This window comes from Aythya ferina, assembly GCF_964211825.1.
Source record: "Aythya ferina genome assembly, chromosome: 10".
NCBI classification, from domain to species: Eukaryota; Metazoa; Chordata; class Aves; order Anseriformes; family Anatidae; genus Aythya; species Aythya ferina.
The window spans coordinates 7,021,439-7,035,202 of NC_140306.1; the positions used below are offsets into that span (position 1 = coordinate 7,021,439).

The window sequence follows — 13,764 nt, forward strand, 5'->3', positions numbered from 1 at the left end:
GCACAAGGCTGAGCTGATGGGCAAGGAAAGAGGAGATACGTGTAGTAGGATGGGGAACCTGGTAAATGAGGTGGTCAGCCAGAACCCTGGAGATATTTTAAGTCTCTGGATGATGGCGGCTTGGTCGCTTGGCATCTCATGCCTCTGTTTTGTTGACTGTAGCTTGGGAGTTGCTAGTGGCAGTGGCTCTTTATTTCCTTTGCCCTGTGTGTTTGCACAGCTCCCACTCCTCCGGACCCAATCCGCTGTTGCGTGGCGAGCAGCAAGCACGACTGTGGGCGCGATGGGAAGCAGTGTGTGTGTATGTTGTGTTGTGTGTATATGTGCTGCCTGGCTCCGTGCTCACCTGGCACTGGGACATCCCTGCTGCACCCCAGCAGGTTCAGGTCATCGGCCTGGTGACTTGTGCCTTGTCCAGAGAAACAGCAATGTTTGCATGTAGCACAGGAACGAGTAACGTCAAACCCTGAAGCATTTGTTATTACTTCTTTTTCAGGGAAAAAAAAAAAGTACAGATTATTGCTTCCATATGTTTCCAGCATTTTTAGTAGGTTATGTATCTTTCACACACACGGCCCCAGCTTTTCCCTTTCATGAATAACACGCTTTGTGCCTCCCCCTCCTTTCGGATTCAGATATTCCTCACTTCCTTGCGTGTTTATTTGAAAGGCTTCGGAGATGCAAGGATAGCAATACCTTATCTCGGGCAGCCTTTATGCTCGTGTTGCCTCCACAGCGCACAGCGAGCACCGTTGGCTCCTGTGGTTTTTATTCAGCTTTTCGTTTTGCAGCGGGAACCTGCTGGGCTAGGCAAGCTTTGCCAGTGGGGAGCTGTGTGCTGCTCTGGAGGTGAGTCCCTATGGGGCCTGTTGCTGTCCCTATGGGGCCTGTGGCTGTCCCTGTGGTGGGCTGGAGTCACCTGGTCCCTGACCAGGCCATCAAGCTGATGGAGGGGGGTGCAAACATGTCTCAGGTGGCTTCTGCCTGCTGATTTCCAGGCCTTACACATAAGGGGATGGCGTGGTTAGCTTGCTCGTGATGGTTTTTGTTGTAAGCACTTTGGGCACGGGGAAGTCGCTCCCTGCCAGGTGACTCAGTGCCAAAGCCAGTGTCCTTCAGCCGTGGGCCAGGGCAGGTTCGGGAGGGGCGGCTGCTGTTCCCCTGCCTGTGCTGAAGCTGGGCTCAGGAGCCTGCACCTCCCTTGGCATAAATGACCTCAGCTATCCCATTTGCCTGCACCTGTGAGATTAAGCACTTGTGCAAGCATTTGAAAAATCAGGGGTGATTTTTTTTTTTTTTTCCTTTGAGCTTTCCACCCCTGTGTCAGCAGGGGAAGAGCCATGTAACTGGTGATGGATTGTGTGGGAGGTGCTGCTGCATGTCCTCAGAGATGTCCTTGCTTCTGCTCCAGCCTTGGGAGCTCCAGGACAGAGGCCGAGTTCCCTGAAGGTGTTTGAGTCCCATTGAGGTCACCGAATGGAGGCTGGGAGCCGTGCAGGGCAGTGGCCGCATCCTGCCCATGTGGTCCTGCTGCAAAGGACCATGCCAAGGGGCAGCCTGGCATCGAGGTATGAGTTTGGACACTTTTGAGAGTGAGGATTCCATGAGTTTTCCACCTTCACCCACCCTGGGACAACCTTTCTTTGCATAAATGTTGAGCAAACAGTCAAGTTGAGGGATTCCCAGGAGATTTTTTGGACTGTTCCTTTCACATCTTCATGCCCCGCTGCTAAAACAGCGCCTAAAACAGCCGGGACTGATAAGGTATCCTGTTTGTGTTGGCTGCGAGGCACGATATCCATTTTAAGAGCACTACAATATTGGAGGCAGTTTTGCGGCTGGCAAAAAGCCCAAAATAAATTCTTTAATTTTTTTGTACATGACATACAAAAGAGCAGGTGAGGTACGTACTTGTTTCCGGGCAAGCCCGAGGAGCATGTTTGAAGTCCTTTACAAGTCATTCAGGATTGTATTGCAGCAGCTCAAAGGAGCGGGAGACACTTCTTGATTAAATTTCATCCCAACACAGAGCCCCAGTCTGCAGCTGGTGTAACTGGAGTTGCTGCGGGTGGCCTCATGAAGCCCAAAAAGCCAAGTTTCTCCTAGAAAAAGACCCGTGTTTTCTGTGTGTTTTGAAGCATCCTTTTGCAATTCTAGTTTTGTAAAGGAGCTGAAAAACCACCAATAATCTGATGTGGGTTTAGGTTTTGGGGTTTATTCTGTTTTCTTGGTGACTGTTGAATGTACCAGATGAGTGAGGGGGCAGAGAGGAAAAACAGTGAACTCTGATTTTACCTGATATTTTATTCCTAGACTAAACCCATACATGTAAAAGATTTTTTTTTTTTAATTTATTTTTTTGTTTATTGAGTTTTTGGAAAAACTGACTAGAGCTGCATCTCAGCATGCAAAGAGTGCAATGTTACCTGCCTGGTGCGAGTGTGAATGTGTTTGCCATCCTGAAGGCAGCAGCACAGCAGCCAGCGCTTTCTCAGTGCCTGGGTCCAACCCTCAGCCGTGGAGCTGAGCTGATTTTCACCAGCAAGCACGTTTCCCTCACGGAGCCTTTCTGGATGAAATTGCCTGAGACGGACCTTGCAAAATGCAGGGGCAGGGTAGATTGGCTTGCACGAGGGATTTCCTCCAAGCAGACAGCTGTCAGTGCTGGAGGCTGCGGTTGTGAATTCGGGTGCCGTGTCAGGCGTGATTTAGTGGGAGGCGGTGAGCTGATTTAACAGCTTGTCACGGCTGGGTGGGGAGGGTCCCACAGTCCCCGTGCAGCCCCCCATGCTGAGCTAATGCCTTACATCGCTCACTGAAGCCTCTGCCAGGCTGGTGCAAGGAGGAGGGGGGTGAGGGGTGAATGGTCACTCGGTCCAGTGGTCCCCATCCCCTTACTGTCCTTTTCTGCCCTGCTGCAGCCTCTGCCCTGTCTGCTCTCCCCCCAGGATGTGTCCCTGGCTTCCCATATTGAGGGTCACAGTGTGGGGAGCACCAGAGGGACCCCACGTGCGGCTGCGATCACCCACACAGGGCGTGCGGCACGTGCCCAGCAGGCTGTTTTGCAGGGAGGGAAGCCTCCTACTCTTTTAATAGAGGGGTTGCAACAGGCCTTTATCACAAGTGCAGCATGTCGTGAGAGAGAAAAAAACCTCTGGCCACCAATTGGGAAAGACCTGGGCGGGGAGCACGGGGGCTGGTGACCGAGATGCTCAGCTCAGGCTGCAGCTATGGGGCTGGCGCCCGCAGAGCACTGCCCTCCTCTTTGTTGCTCTCCCCCGTGGAGGGCTGTTCAGCCCTTTCGAGAGTTGCCCTTGGGTTTTGTTCCCTTTCTGTTTGCCTTTAAAAAGTCAATCTGCTGGCCTTTATTTTTTTTCAAAGACTTTCTCCACTCCCCCCCACCTCCGCCTCAGTAATCCATCCTTATTACACCAGTGAGTCACTCTTCAAATAATCAATTGCGTTTTCATTGTCTGGCTTGTAAGTATATCACCGAGCTTAAGGACGGCAGATAGCATCAGCTCAGCTCTTTGGCAGATGGTTTTGCCGTTCACGATGCTCGTTTGGATATTTACTTTTTCTCCGATGAATAATCTCCTAGGCTGGAAGGCCAGGCTGGGGACTCTTTCCCCGCGTGTGCCACATCTTTCTGCTCTGTGGTCACTATCTAATGTTGGAGGAATTTGGAACATTAAGCAGAATCGGCCGATGTGAGGAAAACTAATTTGGGGGTAAACCTCGTCAGCAAGGCTGGTGTTGCAGAGAGCCTTTATCTCGTGGGCTCTGGGTGTGCACAGCCCCGAGGCAGCCGACAGCCAGAGCTTTGCTCAGCTTCACCAAAATAGGGCTGAGGCCAGCACTGGTCCAAGAGGATCATACAAAATTCAGGCTGCTTTCTGCCACTGGAGAGGCTGTTCCTTCCCCCGTGTGTGGCTCTCCAAAGGGCCTTGATGGCAGGGCTTAACACTTCAAGCACTAAGTATTGCAATTATTATTCTTAGCGCGGAGGGAGGCACTTTGTACTCAGCCATTGCAGCAAATATTTCATCCCCTATCAGTTGCCCTTGTGCAGATGCTGCTGCCGCGATGATAAAAGGCATAATGGCTGCTCTCGCTGATAAGGAGAGTGTATAAATATAATTACTGAAATCCCTATGCAGAGCCTGCGGATGGAGGAGAGTCCCCACGAGGGGTTCCTCCTGCTCCCGAGCCCTTCGCTGCGCAGGCAGAGCGGGTGCGCCTGCTCCCTGCCGGCTGCAGCTCCTGGCAGCCGAAATGGGAGCTGCTTGGCCGCAGCTGGGAGCAATTAGTAAAAGATGTCTTTCTCCCTCCCTCCCCATTTTGGTTCCTCCTCCTCTTCTCCTTGAAACCAAGCCATCGGCCTCGGGGAGCCGGGCAGGAAAACCCGGAGCAACTTGGGTGTGAGACCAATGGTGGGGCTGAGCGCCCTCCGCCTCGCCAGCAGGGTGAAGCTTCAGGCAGCTGTGCCAGCTCAGGGAAGGATCCTGCTCCCTGCAGTCACCCCTTGGTGTTGGGGTGTTGGTGCCAGCGGCTCTCGTTGCACTGTGTCCATCCCTCGTGGCACACGAGGGACTTGTGTGTGTAAGGCGCTCCCCTCCTACGCGCCATCCAAGCGTCAAGCTGACCTCGCGAGAAGCGCACTGCAGCTGAGGAGCCAGATATTATTTAGATCGAGCCAACAACAAAAAAATATTTCCATGGCAGCAGTAACCATAGGAAACCTCCCCAGAGTGTCCTGGGTGGTTCCCATTTCCTTGCCTTCAGCTGTTTGCTTTGCAAGCGGAGCAGCAGCGTGAGCGCGGCATGCCCATGTGCCAGCAGCAGTGGCCGGCAGCCCTGCTGTCCCTGGGGATGTGCTGCTGCTCCTTGTTTTCTCTTGTGCTGCCTGGCTAGTAAAAAGCTGTTTTCAGAGGGTTCTTTAGACGCCATGAAGTCTCAAAGCCACCTCTTACCTTCTGTCAGCTTACAAATGCATGTTTGATCCTTAAATACCCAAGGCAGGATAGTGAATGGGCTGCCAGGATCCGATTCTTCCTTTTTATAGTGTCTTAGAAAGATGCTTTTATACTCCCTCTGGCTCAGCCAGCGATGCTTGGCCTCCAACCAAGATAGGGAAACTGGGACGAGAATCACTTAGGCTAGCAAGATGAAAAGTTGTAAAAAAATTCCAACTTTTGGTTGGGGAAAAATATTGATAAATGAGTTCATTGAAAAATATATATATATTCGTGATCGGCTTCATCCGGGCACGCTTATAAGAGGAGTCTTGGTCTCAGGGCGCTGCTGCTTCTAGGAAACGTGAGCTGGGAAGCGAGCATGAGTGTTGGGAATGGAGAGGGTTTGGGGTGAGTCACGGGAACCCGTTGTGCCGGTGTGGCCGTGTAGGGCCGGCCGGGACGGGGCGGCTGCGTGGGAGTGCCCGCGGGCCCCGAGGGTGGGAGCTGCGCCCACGGGTGGCCCAGCAGGGCCGTGCGCGGGGCTGTCCTCAGTCTCGGGCTGTTCCCAGCAGAAGGCATCGCCAGCACAGGCAGGTAACCAGGATTTCTGGGTGCTGTGCGGCTTTAATTCCTGATTTTACAAACCCCACAACCCAGCAGGAGTCAGTTTTTGCTCAAGGCTACCCGGCGTGTGAAGAAGAGGCAGGTGGAGGGCGGCGAGGTTGAGCGGCTTTCCCTTCTCCCGTGCCAAACAAATGGTAACATTCATCATGAATCCGTGTCCGTGCCTTATTAAATCTGAAAACAGATTTAATAAGGCCATGTGCTGGTTGTGCAGACCCTTTAAATGTCAGGTTTGAGGAGGGCTGGGAAGTGAGAAGGCGATAAAAGTTAATATTCCTAAGCCAGGTATGTGCGGTGTAGCTCAGATTTTTAATATCGAGTGCATAATTTATTACAAGATGTAGAGGTTTTGAATACATATATTTGAATATGTTTTAATATTATCTTTCCTTCCAGTAGCAGGAACAATGATGTTTTACAAAAGAAAAATGATCTCACGTTTCCATTTGATAGTTCCAGCTTGTACCTCTAATAGGTGTGGGACTCACTGGGGTGTGAAGGCTATCTGATAAATGCCTGAATAATAAAGCTATATTGTTTGTTCTGCGCTATTTTCAAATGTATAAATAAAACATTTTCAAACCATAGACCACGCAGTTGAGCGCAGACTATTTACTTTCTGCCGATGCAATCTGTAGGAGACACGAGTCTTTCAGTGCCTGCCAGCAGAAGTCTTGTGGCATTAGCCCCGTGTGTCACGCTGGAAGTGCTCACGTGTAATTTTCATAAATATTTTGTCCAAAGTAAAGTTATACCTATTTTAAACACTACTAATCTCTTTAAACAAAGAGGCATTTGTCTTCGTGTACAGCAGAGGGCACTCGGCATCGTCGAGCTGGGAGGCTGTCTGCCTGAAGGAGAAAACCACGGGGCTCACACGATGTTTTGCAGAAATTAAATACTCTGTGTGTGTTTGCCCATATATATGTGCATATAAAAAAGCATAGGGTGGCATATATATAAAAAATAATCCTAGCACATAATATAAAACTGAAGTGGTCGTGGCTGAAGTTGAAGTGCACTTTGTGCCGAGTAGTGCTCAGCCTGGTGCTGGGTTGGTGCGGAGCTCGCAGTGCTGTGGTCTCGCTCCTGACAGCATGGAGCTGGTGGAAAAGTCCTTGAGATGGTTTTCATCTCCCCATGGCAATTTTCAGTGATTTAAGGAAGGTTGAAGCAGTGTGTTTGGTGGATGGAGGGGGTAGCAGTTCCATGGCTACACAAGGTGGCAGAGCTGGATGTCCCAGTGGTTGGGGTGGGAGTTGCTGGTGCATGAGGCTTTCCCAAAATGTCCCAAAGCATTTCTGTACTGCACTAGGGGTGTGGGCATTTTGGGGTCCTGCCAGCCAGTAGAGTGAAAGGGCGTGCGACTGAAGATAACCGCTTTATGCAAAATACAAAGCCAGGTGGATTTTGCTGCTGGGTGTCTATGGAATGTGAAGATCAGAGACACATGGAAATGTTGCAGGGGCCTTATAACAGGCGCTAATTAAGATTTGGATGTCATGGAGTAATCTAAGATTACAGTAGTAAGGATTTTTCAATAGACCCTGCTGTCCGGGAGGGCAGCAGACCCTGTCAGAGGACTGCAGCAGGATCTCGGAGGGGTTGTTGCACACGGTTTTCACCCTTGTGTTGTTATTTTGCAAGACCTCGGTGCAGTGTAATGTGCATGACAAATTCCAGGGTACAGGCTGCCCTGCATGCTGTAGATCACTTTCTCACCGGTGCGGAGGCGCGGTGATGTTGATGAGCCCAGATAATTGCCCACAGGCAGCATTGCCGGAGGTCTTGCTGCCGTGGGGCTCTGGGACACGGTGGTTGGACCCGTTAGGGCAATTCCCACATCTTGAGATTTGGAGCCAGGTGATCAGCCTGGCACGTCCAGTCCCACCAGTTGCATGTCCCTGCACAGGGCTGGGAAGCACTGGGAATTTCCTCTCGCAGCCCTAGCACTGGGACAAAGAGCAGAAGCAGGGTGCAACAGCATGGCCAGCACTGCGGGACCCCTGTGTGTGCCCTGGTGGGGGGCAGACGCATGGAGCCAGGCACATGAGAGCTCGGTTTACTGCACATTTCTGCCCGTGCCGCTTGGCTTTTCCCACCTTGCAGGTTTTACGTGTCATTATCCAGGACTGACCATGCTGTGAAGCACCCTGCTGGGTACCCCGAGGGCTTCAGGCAGCCAGTTTGCTGAGAAATGAGGGTTGTGGCATGTTTTGCAGGAGCTTTTCGTCGTCGGAGCAGATTTGGCAGCGTGCAGTCGGAACGGCTGTGCTCGTGGGCAGCCCAGCGTCGTGCGAGAGACCTTCGAGCCGTAGGGCTCACCTTAGCCAATGTCAATAGAAATGAAACTGCTTAAATACACAGTTAAAATATGTTGTTATGTTAGCGTGTGGACCTCCATGCGAGATTGCTGTTTAACTGTAGCCATTAAAGGACCCCCATGGAAGAGCTATGGGAGGCTGGTAAAAAATATCCCCGGCCTTAACCACTTGTTTGCTGCCGAGGGGATTTCGCACTGAGGTGAGAGGCGCTGTGGCTTGGGGTATTCGCAACAACATTGCACCTCCAGGACCTTGCAGACAGTAAGGAGAAATAGGTTAAGGAGACGCTGTGTGCTTCCTTTCAGGTGATGAAACCCAGCTGCCCTTTCTGCTGCCTTTTCTCGCCTGCGCTTTTGCATGTGGTGCCCAAATCCTGGTAGCAGGGATGCTTTTACCAGTGCCTAGCACATCATTTTGCTTTAGCCCGGCTGCCTCCTGGACTTTTCCAGCTGATGCTGGAACTCGAGCAGTTCATAAAAGGAACAAGTAGCCAAATGGACCAATAAAAGGAGCTTGTGGAAAGGCCCCATATATTTTATGAAGAAAGAAATGGATTTTCTAACGTGAGGGTTGTGTATTGTAAAATTTTGCAGGGCTGCTAGCGCTGTTAAACGCTGGCTTTTCCTCCAGCCACTCCCTCCGAGTGCACGCAGTGACTGTCTAAGCTTTCTTTTTGGCCTGGAGTCTTCCAGGCTTGGGTGAAGTCCTGGCCCTGGGGAAGTCACTGGGAGACGTGCCCTAAGTTTCCCAGGGACCTGGCTTGTGATCTCCAATGTGAGACCAGTGATGACAGCCTTCGAATAAAAAATATTTGGCCTTTTCCAGGCGCTCTCAGCAAGGTAAAATACAGCTTTACATCTTCTTAATGCTCTCAAATGGCAAGAACTGCAGCTAGAAGGCCAAAATTCGCCCTGATGGTGGTTCTCGCTGGGAAATGCCTTTGTGCAAGCCAGGAAAAGCTGAGCCATTTTGATGTGAGCAGTGGATGAGCTTGCAACCCGGGGACGGTACGTGCACTTGCTGTGTTTCTAACCATGGTAACCCAAAGGGTGAAATTTCAGCCCAGCCCAGAGGGTGAGCACAAGGCTTATCAATGATTTAAATCACCCCCAAAGCTGTTTGGGTGACTTACAGCAGGCTGTGATGGCTTGGGGTGATGCGTCAGCTTGGGTGGATTTCATGCACTGTCCACAGCTACAGAGACCTTGCCTCCTTTTGCCACCCTGAAGCGCACAGGATGGGGAGACGGGGAGTGAGGTGCAGCATTGCTGGAGACTGAACCCCTTTATATCATTTAAGGGATACACAGGGAGTTGCACGAGAGCAGAACAAACAGGGATCTTGCTACGGATTCAGCATTTCGTGCATCTCTGTGAAGAGTTGTTTGCAGCTTCAACCTTGGAGCTACCCGACCTGCGAGATTTTCACTAAACCTTTTTAGTATTCTCCTTGCGCAGTGTGAATGTATTCCGATGGGCTGCAGAGATGTCGTGGTGTTCAAGTTAGGCTTGAATTTCTTAGCTGATAAAAATTTGATGTCATTCTTATGTCTTGGCCCCAAAAGGCAAAGCTGCCGAGCTCAGCTAATCTTACCAGGTCTGGGGGGTTTTGATCTGCATTCTGCTGCACCCAGATTTCAAAATGGGACAAAATCCTGATTTCCCACCTGTAATTAAAAATTTGGCTTTGAATCCAATCTCCCTGCTCCTAAATGCTGAAGGAAGAGAGTTCGGAGTGTGCCTTGTGTGAAATAATGCGTGACCCCGCTTGGCCTTGCATTGATCCAAGGGTGGGGTGACCATGACTGCAAGCAAACCTAAGAGAGCAATCAAAAAAGAGGTTTTAGACAAATGGCATGAAAATTTCCAACCACTAGGAGCATCAGTGTTCGAGGAACGTTGTCTTTGAGGTGGCGTGGTCTTTCTCAGCTCTGGACCTCATTCAGACGAGTTCCCTTGTGCTGAGTCTCCTTGTTGGGGTCACCCAGCACCCGTCGGGTCCCAAGGGGGCATGATTATGCCTCCTCTCATGGATAGCAGGGCTCGGAAATAGGGTGTGGGGCTGGGCTGAGTGCAGTGCAGACTGCCATGCCCTTTGATCCCTTGCCCCTTCCTCCAAGGTGAAGGTCAGTGCTGCTGGAGCTTGACTCTTCTTCTTCTCCCCGTGGCCGCCTTTTGAGGGGATCGATGGTTGGTTTTGGCAGGAGCTGGTTTAGGTCTTTTCTTGCTTGCGAATGTAGTGATCTCAGATGTCTGTGGGTCTGTGCGAGTCTTGGTATTAGAGCTGCTTTGATGTCTGCACCGATACATCTTAAGGCAGCTCAGAACGATTTCATGCAGTAGCCCCAAGGTGCTTGCACAGAAAAAGGTGCTTTAGAAATGTAAATTCTGTTTGAGGACAGATTTTTCTCTCCTGCTCTCTCTCAACTCAGGACGAGGCAGTGAAAATGTAGCATTTAATTAAAGTTAGTAAAGGTTTGGAAATGAATCGCTATAAACATAAAAGACATAATCAAATGCCTACCTAATCCCCACCTTAAGGGCACATTAAATGCAGAAAGAGTATAATGTGTCAGAGACTAGGATTGAAAAGCGAGGAGGATTTGGGAGCTGATCTTTTATAGTTGGAGCTTCTAAATTATTTTACTTCAGGCTTAGGGATTTAAATATCTACATATTACAGATAAACATAAAGCAGCCTGATTCTTGGTCAGTGCTGCCTGACACCCTCCTCCCGAATCGTTTCAGCTGTGAATCTGTCTGTGTGGCCCCGCAGCAGGCATTGCAGCCGGCTGTCCTGACCGTGGCTGCGATGGGGATCAGCCTCCCGTTAATCACAGCATCTGTCAAGGACTTCTCCTCCTCTGAAGCTGGCAGCTATTTAGACAGAAGCACCGGATATATTTCCCTTATTGGAATAAAGCAGGGTAGGGAAGGGGTTGTGTCATTATCCAGTCTCAGCCAGGGGAGCTGGGCGTCTGTAGCTATGGAGCTGCCTTCTGCAATCTCAAGCTTCAATTTAAAAAAAAATTAAATAAAATTGAAACAATCTTTTATCCTGAAAAACTCAGAGAGCAGAAACCAAATGCTGTTATCTCTCAGGGTCTCTAGAGAAATAAAGGCTCAGTACACCAGGGCTGCCCGGCTCCATTACCATCTCCCTCACCATCCCACGCGCAGCCCTGGGAGCCAGGTGTCCTGCAGAGCGTCTTCTCCCCATCGAATTGCCAGGTTTTTCTGTTTCCCTCAAACATTTCCCTCTAGCAATGTGTTATCAGTGCTCTGGCTTGGCATGTGATGGGAGGGTTTTTTTTTTTTTAAAAAAAAAAGGAAAGGGAAATGTGGTGTTATAAACACAAAGGTTTTTGCCCCAAGATCCAAGCTGGTGACCACAGTCACCATCCAAATCTGTGATGGGCAGCATGGGTCCATGCCAAATCAGATGACATCAGGCTGCTGTGGATCTCTGCAGGCAGCATGGCGGTGAGGTGGTCTTTATAACCATCAGAGAATTAAAGAAAAGGGTCGTCTACTATGAAATGGTACTTTAGGGGACAAGGTTATGGGAACACGGCTGGGGAGGGCAGTTTGTGCAAAGAGCTACGTTTAAGACCAAAATTTGTGTTTTAATTGACCACTCCATGGTTTTGTTTTGCAAGTAATGCTATTGGTCTTGAAGGAGCAGTGAGGTTTCATTTAAATCTCCAAACCATTCTGTGTCTGTGGGAAGTGTCGGGAGCAAGCTGCAATGGGATTTCTCTGTCTGACAGCATCAGGAACGGGAGATGTGATCCATCAAAGGATGAAGCAATCCATCAAAAGATGAAATGAACCTCTAAATGGCAAGGGGGGAAGAGCCCTGGCAGAAGGGCAGGGCACAAAATACCTGGGAACAGAGCCGGAAGGTGCCCAGCTCGGGGTAAAGTTAGTCCAGTGCCTTATACTGCAGGGCCCCATGGAAACGGGAAGGGCTTTCTTTTTCTGTTGAATCGGGCTCTACGCCAGGTGAAAGAAAACATTTTCCCAACACCAAATGGAAAAATGCAAGGCAGACGTCTTAAATGAACTGTTAAAGGAATAGAGCTGTGAAAAGAATACGTTTTCTGTGCGCCGGGGTTATGCATTTAACAGATTTTTGACTATCTCAGACCTCTGCAGTTTGTAGACAGAGAAATCTGTTGCAGCAACACAAGTTGTACTAAAGGCTGACGACAAATATCAGCGATCTTATCGCTGTTCCCGGGCTGGGTTTTGCTTGGACGGCATCTTCCTGTCCTCCCAGAAATGTTGCAGCGTTTTTCCTTACCCCCCTAGCCCTCTCTGCTCTGTTTCTACAGATCATTGGCAGCTCTACTCCTGCTTTAAAATAACCCAGGCTAAAAAGTGCGATTTGCATTTCGGTGATTTTGATTACACCCACGTCCTATATTTATTGCCGTTTAAATCATCTGTGTTAGCTCGAGATGTGTTTCTTTTGAGCAAGGGAAAAAAAAAAAAAAAAGCTTGACTCCGTTGCTAACTGTTGCTAAGGAAAAGAAGATATTTATTCATCGGGGCACTTCTTGAGCATTGTGAGGCTGGTCGCCGTGGAGGAGGAGCGCAAGGAGAAGAAGCGGTTATGGGTTTCAGCCCGTTCTGTTATTGCTGTTCGACTCCTGCCATATCTGCTGATGGTCAGCAGATGTCCTTTTCTCCCCCGGCACTGTGCATCTCGGATCAGAGGTGCGCCGAGCGGGTATGGGGACACGCAGCCTGGTGTGAAACCCTGGGAAGCTTCCCCAGGGCTCCATCCATATGAGGCTCCCGTGGTCTGTAGATATTTCCCCAGCTCCCTAAAGGCTCCCTAGTCCTTGGCTTCACCGTAGCCTTTTAAAAAATCCCCATCAAAGCAGATACGGAGAGCCAACGGTGATGCACGTGGCCGCGTTCCTTCCCCAAGCCCCTGCTTCTGGGGGACACGCAGCAGTCCCATTAACTGCTTGTCCTGGAGGCAAGAGGTTTTCCCCTTAGCCATCATAGCAACAAGAAAATACTGTTTTGATGGAAATCGAATTAAAAATTAAACTTGTCTCTTTCCTAGTAAGCAAACTGCTCACTTGTGAAAAATATAAATCACTTGGATTGGGGTGGATGTCTTCGTGAGTACCTCTGCGCGTTTCCAAAGTGAATTTTGCAAATGCCTCACGCCACGTTATGTCCCTGCTGGGTTCACTTAAGAGTGTCTCATGAATTTAGGCTTTATTTGATGTTAGGCTTAGGCTGAAAAACTTCCTTGGCAAAACTTCCTCAGTGCTTGCAACCTGCTAGAGCTCGGGGGAGAAGAAACAGGTCTGTCGGGTCCCCGGGAATGACTCCTCCAATGTAGGCTTCCTGTTCTTCCTACTGAAGCTCTTGTTTAAAAGACCAGAGAAACAAACAGCAATTTTGTGCCTTGTGAAGTGCTCTTGTTCTTGGAACAGGGAGCTGTGCGTAAGCTGGGAGCAGGGCAGGTGAGTCAGGTAAGCGGTGCGGTTGGCGGCAGCACCGTGCAGAGGGGAGCAGCCAGAAGGGCTGTGTGACTCTCCCACACCCAGAGGAGCTGCATGCAGCTCACGGACTTTCAAAGCCAGGCGTGATTTTAGGTGTTTGGTAACCCCAGGTGCCTTGCTGTCCCGTGAGCTGCCCATTCTGCCTTTAAATCCGTGCTTGCTTTTGGCATCTCCAGCATCAGTGCCTCTGGGTGGGCACCACCTCATTTTGTTGGCTTTGGACTTGCTTGGCTTCCTTCAGCAAGTCCAACCATCCTCTGCATGCAAGTGGGGAAGCTGAGGAATGAGAGTGGGAGACCCCCCCTGGCTCGTGGCACTTCGGGCAGGTCCT

At 50.2% G+C, this 13,764-nt stretch overlaps 1 protein-coding gene across 3 annotated transcripts in view; it reads left to right on the top strand.

Moving 5' to 3' along the window:
• PRICKLE2 (prickle planar cell polarity protein 2) overlaps positions 1-13,764 on the top strand; it is a 103,487-nt gene that overhangs the window by 11,080 nt on the left and 78,643 nt on the right. Inside the window, exon 1 of one of the 3 annotated variants that reach the window (XM_084530890.1) lies at positions 1,309-1,568. The exons of the other annotated variants lie outside the window; for them this stretch is intronic. Within the exon in view, the coding sequence (XP_084387016.1) occupies positions 1,477-1,568 (92 nt within the window). The 5' untranslated portion in view covers positions 1,309-1,476. Of the gene's footprint in view, positions 1-1,308; positions 1,569-13,764 lie in introns of those variants that run through there. 3 annotated transcript variants of the gene reach the window in all.